Genomic DNA, 7254 nt, shown 5'->3' on the forward strand with positions numbered 1-7254 from the left:
AAAAAAAAAAAAAATATATATATATATCATAGTTATGGAATATGTAAATTACAATGTGTCCGGTTCACTCTTTTTTCGAACTGAGAATCTAATCAAGTTTGCATCAGGAAGTGTGTCGTTATACAGTATCTCTCCAGGCAATGACATTGTTTTTTTTTTTTTGCCTCTTGGCCAGTAAATAGTTGTTCCTGAAAGTTGGAACCAAGCCTAAAGAACTATACCATGGAAACATGTTCTTCCGTCTTTCTTTCCCCCTCACCTAATCTCTGCGTTACACGTGTTTGATAGGATATTTGGATTGCATTTGTAGTAGAATAGAGGATGGCACAAAGAGGTGTCTTTGACAGGCAAGTGGATGACATAAAAAACATATTTTTTTTATGCAGGTGGGTGGGGAGGACTGGTTGAGCAGGTGAGTTCAGCCTGAAAATTCTCTCCCTAACAGGTGCATGGAGACACTACAACAAGAGAGAATATGAGAGTCAGTCCTCATTTTGTTAATTATGTATGCAAAATCCAGCATGTTGCTGAGTGTAAAAAAACAAAACAAATACAGTATTAAGCCTGGATATTTGCATGAGATCTTAATGTTGATGCAGGGTAACTGCAGCTGTCTTAGTACGCCTTCAAATATATGTATGTAGCCCATGGGTTAAAGGCTGGTGTTTCTTTTAATATTTTTGTACGTTTTTGGGTAATCTGAGATTTTATATAATGTACAGGTCAATATAAATTTACCGTAGTTACCTAAATACATGCCAGTTATTGTAACGGCTTTAAAATGATTAATAGCGAATCTCATTGGACAGGTTGATAAGCTTTCAGTGTTGTTTTTTTGTTTTTACATTCGATGACAGTAAATGATATCTGCTTGTTTTTAATCACGTTTAGTGTTCTTCCTGGTGATTGTGTATGTTCAATTTAATTACATTCAATTTATTTGTATAGCCCTTTGCACAATGCATATCTAATACAGCTTTGAGAAAAATATAGCCTCACAAACCCCCAGTGAACGAGCCAATGGGGACAGTGGCATCATGGAAAAACTCCCGAAGATAGGATGAGGTAGAAACCATGGGGAAAACTAGGCCCAACAGATAGTACACTGTCTCTGGCTGGCTGGCACACATTTAACTAATGTTTACAAAAATATAGTCATATTTATTAACACACAATTATCAATAGACTATGTATAGCCTAATCCAACCCCATAGAATGTATTATGTGTATAATTGCCACTTACAGGAACTGGAGAATTTTATTTTTACAATTCTAAAAATAATAATAAATTAAGGATCATTACTCTAAATAAGTTAAATTAACAAACTAATGTAGATAAAATACTTGTAGGCCTACTATAAATTTGCAATAAATCATTGTCTCCCAAAAAAAAGTAACCTGAGAGCAACTATATGTAAACTTCTGTAAAGGAGGTGATGTGTGAGGCCACGACATTCCTTTAATCGAATTTTAATGTTGGTGAATATTTGACATTGATATTTAGAAGTTGAAGGGCGTCAAAGATTTGACAGGTGAGATGCAACTGACCTCAGCTCGTGCCGGAGGCGGGCGCGTGCCAAGCCGGCCGTTGTCATGTAAAACGGCGCGTTTCAGGTCTGTTCACGATACAGGTTCACGATACAATGGCACAATGAATACTGCCGTTGCCACTGTTTGCACGGTTTGCTCGGTTTCACTTGAACCCTCGAGGTGATGTCACAGCGCGAGACCCGCGTAACAGGATCGGGGACATTTTTCCCCTACTTAAACCTGACACACAGACCGCGCGGCTGTGGATGCGTTTTTGTGAGGTAAGATAGTTTGTTTCTTTTTATTTAAGAGTACGGTCGTTTGGTATTGATTTGACAGAGTTTAGATAAGATGCATTTTCATAATCAGCGTTTCGGTTATTGTAGTGTTTGTGTGCTTTCTCAAGTCTGTGCTGCGCTCCCCTACCAATTAATTTATTATCCAGAGGATTCACTTTTCCCAGCTCGATGGTCCGTGTGCTCTGCGGGGTAATGAGAGGATGTAGTTGTATCAATATCACAAAACCAACAGGCTGAAATCATATCATAACCACATTTAGTCCTGGATATGTACCTTATGATATATTTTTTTAAAAAGTTATTGGTTTAAAACAATGTGATCGTCATCACAGTTTATGCGGTTAAACATTGTCTGACTGCAGTAAAATTAAAATCAACAGAGATAAATTCTATGGAAACTGACTACTTTAGTTTATGACATTAGCTGTCTGAAAACTTTGTCAGCTCAGAAAAGGTCACCAGGTGCCAATATGTCCCACGCACATATTTGGGATGTATATATATATATATATATATATATATATCCTAGCGTCCCTACTAAATTCTACGCCCCTGATATATATATATATAAATATATATAAAAACACAATTTTGTGCGCAATATGCGTAGGATACGCACTCTTTTACTAGAGTGAGCAAATGAAGTATACACAGAATGAATAAAAGCTTAATTTTGATATACACATTTAGATGAAATATTTCACTCTCATTAATGGAGTTTGCTCAAATTACGTAGTCATTTTGTGCAGGTTCTGGTTTTATAAATCTAAAAAATGTTGTGCATACGCAGAATCTAACAGAAATCTATGTAGGCTACACGAGGCCCCACATGTTTACATTGAAAACAGTGGAAAAAAACATAGCTGTGGAGCGTGTTTGTGTGAACAGCTCCTTATCCTTTAAATAAAACTTTTGTATCATATTTACTAGAGACACCAAAAAGGCAGAGATTTGCTTTTGTTCAGTGTCTCCATTCTGGCACTGTCTGGAACACTCTGTGTAAAGACAACAAGCTTTAACACCATGGCAAGTGTTTTGTTCTTCAACACAGAGTAAGCCATAGCATTTTTTGACTTATCGTTATTCCAGCGAATAATAAATCGGTTTCTCTTTCTCTCAGAAGTCCCGTCATTCCCGTCCTTTGACACAATGGCAGGTGTGTTTGCCTACGAGAGCTCTGAAGTGGACTGGTGTGAAGACAACTATAAACATTCAGAGAATGTTGTGGAGTATTTCAACACGGTATGAGCATAACAGACGAGCTGCAAATCCTTTCACACATTAGTGAATGTGAATCATTCTCAGTTCAGACATTAGCACTAGAGGAATCCTATTTGAGGCATTGCTAACTACACTGATTACTACACCCATAATAATGATACATCTGCATCCAGTGACTCAGGCACAATGTTACACCTCTCGTGTGCACAACAGAGATAGAATCCTGTCCAGTTCAGCCCATTCAGGTTTTATTCATGGTTCTACCTCAGTATCAGACTAATACAAAATGTGTAAAAGTCAACGTGACTGCTACAAAACCAGTTTGGGAGCACATTGGGATAGGATTTGAGTCTGAGTATGTCTGATTCAGCGTTTGTTCCTCCTTCAGATGAGCAGTTTCATCTTCTTTGTGATCTCACCCATAATGCTCTACCTGCTGCACCCGTATGCCAAGGAGAGAAACCTGGCTGTGCATCTGGTCTGGATCATGATGGTCTTTGTAGGTAAGTGTGAAAGTCTAATCTAAAGGGAGCTGGAATTGTGACATTAACAATCCTTTAGGGGGCAGCATTGTTCAAAAGCCAAATCAAATTTGATTCATTATTCATTATATATTCTGATTCGTTATATTTCATTCAAATAAATGAATGAATGAAATGTCACTTTGATTTTGTTTGTTTGTGGCAAAATAAGCCAGCAAGTGTGATTCATATGAACTGGAAATGCAACAAAATGTTTACATGCAAATTAATAGATGCTAATAGAAATTCATGTTAAAATTGCCCATTTTGCTTCCATTACGTGACAGATTTCCAAGAGAAAAGGGACATTTGACAAGAAAAATGAAGTGTGGGAGTTGATTCCAGAATAAAGCGTATTTCTCCTTCCTTGATGTCCTTCTCACTCTATGGTCTGTTTCTCTCTCTCTATCTTCAGGTATTTTCTCCATGTATTTTCACATGACTCTGAGTTATATGGGCCAGATGCTGGATGAACTGTCCATCCTGTGGGTTTTGGCTATTGGCTACTCCCTGTGGTTCCCACGCAGACACTTCCCATCTTTTGTTAAAGACAGGTAACAATTACATTTTTTCCCTGTATACCATGGTCCGTACCATGCCATTACATAGAAACAGACCTTTCTAATGGCATGGTACAAAAGATCTGCAGTTCTGTAAGGATCCATTTACAGTCTTCAGTTTGTGTAACAGCAACCCTGTTTGAACCTGCAGCATCATATTCTGATCTCACTGTGGGAGAGATGGTTTCCACAGCTTTCTCAGTAAGGGTCCAACCACCCTTATATTAATATTTAAAGTGTGCAGTCTAAAGTGTGGTCTCTCTTTCTCTGTTTTGTTGTTCCTCAGGAGAATGTTCTCTCGTATGGTCCTGATCATCACTGTCATAAGCACCCTGTCCTCTTTTGTCAAACCTACAGCCAATGCCTACGCTCTCAACTGCTTTGGCATCCATATCCTCTACTCTGTGTTTATGGAGTTAAGGAGGTAAAGGATGTGCATTTATCACTTTTTACAGATGTTCTAATAGTCACTATTTGTCACACATTGAGACTATAAATGCTACTTATGCTAGCTGTTTTGTTTTGCTATCTTGCTTGTTTTCAACTGATCTCTTTGTCAAACAGTTGCACAGATGAGCGAGTGCTGCGTCTGGCCTGGGCGTTCTCTGGCCTGTGGGTTCTGGCCATTTCCTGCTGGATTAGCGATCGCTTCGGATGCAGCTTCTGGCAGAAACTGAACTTCTGTTATCTGCACGGTATCTGGTGAGTGAGCCATGCTATTCTGCCTTGTGTTGAGCACATTTTAACCCTATAAAATCCTACTGAATCATAATAAATACACGAATCTTGAAGGCCTCTAGATTATGAACACGATCAAAACTTTGCTGATAAAACTGTTCTTTATGTCGTCTATACTTTTTTAGCAAGTAAAAGGCCTTTTAGTACAATTGTAAAAATGTCCACTTTCAGGTTGTGGTACACGAGTCTTTTTGCTGTGAAATCTTTACTGATGTAAGGATAACTTTTATATTGTTAGTAATATTTAAAGTTGAGCAGTTACCGGACTGAAGCAACATGATTATCAATACACCATGTTTTAAAAAATATCATGGTCAAATGTGAGTATCAAATACTGTACAACAGGCTTTGTGTACTCAGTCTTTCAATTATCATTGTATTGCATTGATTTAGCATATTTATATGCATTTTAAGTAAGAACAGTAGTGGCCAAAATTGATGTCCGGCCTAGGAAACTTTGGCCTAGGACATGACACGTGCCAAATTGTGCCGACATAATTTAAATGAAAAAAAAAAAAAAAAACATGAAACATGCCAAATTGTGCAGACATAATATTTGGCCAGGCTGTCAAAGAAATTATGAACACATGCAAAAACAAGAGAGAACCGACAAAATATTAATAGCTGATTACGTTGTAGTCAATATATGTTTTTTTCCTGTGAGCTTTTTGTTGTTGGTGTTTCTTCATTTTTTTCATTGCATAGTGAAGTCCTTAACCAAGTTTAGTGTTTTGTTCTTCCCTCATATTAAAAATGTTTAAAAAATGAAATTCACCTTAGGCCACTACTGTAGTCTGTGTTATAAAGATCTCAATTAATTTACATTACAAGCAATCAGAATTTTATTTTAATTTTTGGTCATTTAAATACAGGATCAGCAATTGTTGCTCAGATTGTGCCTCTGAATAAAATGTAGGTGTTTTATTTATTTTTGAGTGTGAGTTCCACATTCTCATATATAAGACTATATGAGCCATACAAGCCTGATGTATCAATATGATAAAAAAATAAATTAAAAAAACTTCTATTTTTAAAGAGTAGATTCTTCTGACTATTATTTCATATGTCAGGCTTTACAGGGTTTAAGCCACATTGTCCGACTGTCATGCTAATCTAGTTTATTTTTCTCCTCCTCTCTGTTCAGGCACATTCTGATTGTGGTGACCACGGCTTACGGTACCACTTTGGTCGCTTACATGGATGCTAGTCTAGAGATCCCTTATTCTCTCCCTGACCTGAAGTACTGGCCACATAATAAGTGGGCCATTGGACTGCCTTACATAGTCCTCAAAGGAAACACAAAGACCCGGAAAAGATGCTAGCAGCCAGGCACAACAAGATGAACAGCTGCAATCTCATTTTTAAAGCTGCTTGGTGTAGCTCCAGCCTTTACCCTTCAAATCTTGGTGAATACATTTATAAGGACTGGAAGGAGCTGATCCTAGATCAATACCCTGAGACTCCATATGTTATAACACCGAAGAGATACTTGTTATATGAAACACATGTTGCATATTGTGTTGAAATGGTTGAGGTTTCAGGCACTTTCTCCTCATTTCTCACAGAACTTGAAAGTAAGTATTTGTGTGTAAATGTCTAATGAAAGTGACTTTGTATTCTCATCTTTACAAACGATGTGCTGTTGTTTTGTGAACATGAGTATTTGCACTGTTTTGACAAGATTGAATGACAAGGATTTGTATGTACAAAACAATCTGTATTTTACTTGATTTACTTCAAATGAAACAAAGGCTTCTATTTTTAAGACAAGTAGTCACTGAGAAAATTTGCCATAATCAGCTACTTGATTCATGGGTGAAACTTGAATGATTAAAATGTAAATAAGTCATATTATTAGTCTGATCAGAGGAGGCAAAGTCAAGCCGCCTGTTCTATGTGAGATCTGAATGATCTTCTCACAGCAAATGGTGCAAACAAATGTTTACTAATGTAATATCTGGAATATGTGCATTTTGGTGTTGGATTTTTTTTAAATGTGTGTGCTAACTCTTAAACTCCACCTTAGTGTATGATATTGCGTATATTGATGATGTACCGTTGTCACTGTGGAAAAAACTGATGTGACTAATGATATATGGATTTTTTTATATAAATTATGAATGATGGGACATGCATATGATGTGAGATCATTTATTTAAGGGGTTGTTGTAATTTAAAAGTATTTCAAGGAAGCACCACGAGATACACTAAAATAAAAGTCAAAAACTTGCAAGTGACAAAACTTACAACGATGCTGCTTGTTGCGTGCCTCACGTAGAAAACGAAGAAAATGGGGTCAACTCCAGGTTATGGATACTTCACCCAAATAGCACAGCCTCTGTTCTCTTCCTGACACAGCGCCATCAAGTGTACATCATAGGTGTA

At 37.2% G+C, this 7254-nt stretch overlaps 1 protein-coding gene across 2 annotated transcripts; it reads left to right on the forward strand.

Annotated features, from left to right (window-relative positions):
- The first annotated feature begins 382 nt into the window (after positions 1 to 382).
- On the forward strand, positions 383 to 7114 carry acer1 (alkaline ceramidase 1). Of its 2 annotated transcripts, none has more exons than XM_084390226.1 (7): positions 383 to 412; positions 2950 to 3071; positions 3439 to 3553; positions 3987 to 4125; positions 4418 to 4555; positions 4696 to 4833; positions 6014 to 7107. In XM_084390226.1, the coding sequence occupies exons 2-7, from the start codon at positions 2979 to 2981 to the stop codon at positions 6189 to 6191; spliced, it is 801 nt and encodes a 266-aa protein (XP_084246352.1). In that variant the 5' UTR covers positions 383 to 412; positions 2950 to 2978; the 3' UTR covers positions 6192 to 7107. The 2 variants fall into 2 exon arrangements, with proteins under 2 accessions (XP_084246352.1, XP_084246351.1); XM_084390225.1 differs by lacking the exon at positions 383 to 412 and adding an exon at positions 1785 to 1811 and having other exon boundaries at positions 6014 to 7114.
- Positions 7115 to 7254: the final 140 nt, after the last annotated feature.

Source organism: Rutilus rutilus, assembly GCF_951802725.1.
Source record: "Rutilus rutilus genome assembly, chromosome: 19".
Classification (NCBI taxonomy): Eukaryota; Metazoa; Chordata; class Actinopteri; order Cypriniformes; family Leuciscidae; genus Rutilus; species Rutilus rutilus.

Bases quoted from the DNA above. Each gene is read 5' to 3' on its own strand.
- acer1 (XM_084390226.1), top strand. From the start codon at position 2,979: ATGGCAGGTGTGTTTGCCTACGAGAGCTCTGAAGTGGACTGGTGTGAA. The intron at 3,554-3,986 runs GTAAGTGTGAAA...CTCTATCTTCAG, and splicing joins GATCATGATGGTCTTTGTAG to GTATTTTCTCCATGTATTTT. The intron at 4,556-4,695 runs GTAAAGGATGTG...TTTGTCAAACAG, and splicing joins GTGTTTATGGAGTTAAGGAG to TTGCACAGATGAGCGAGTGC.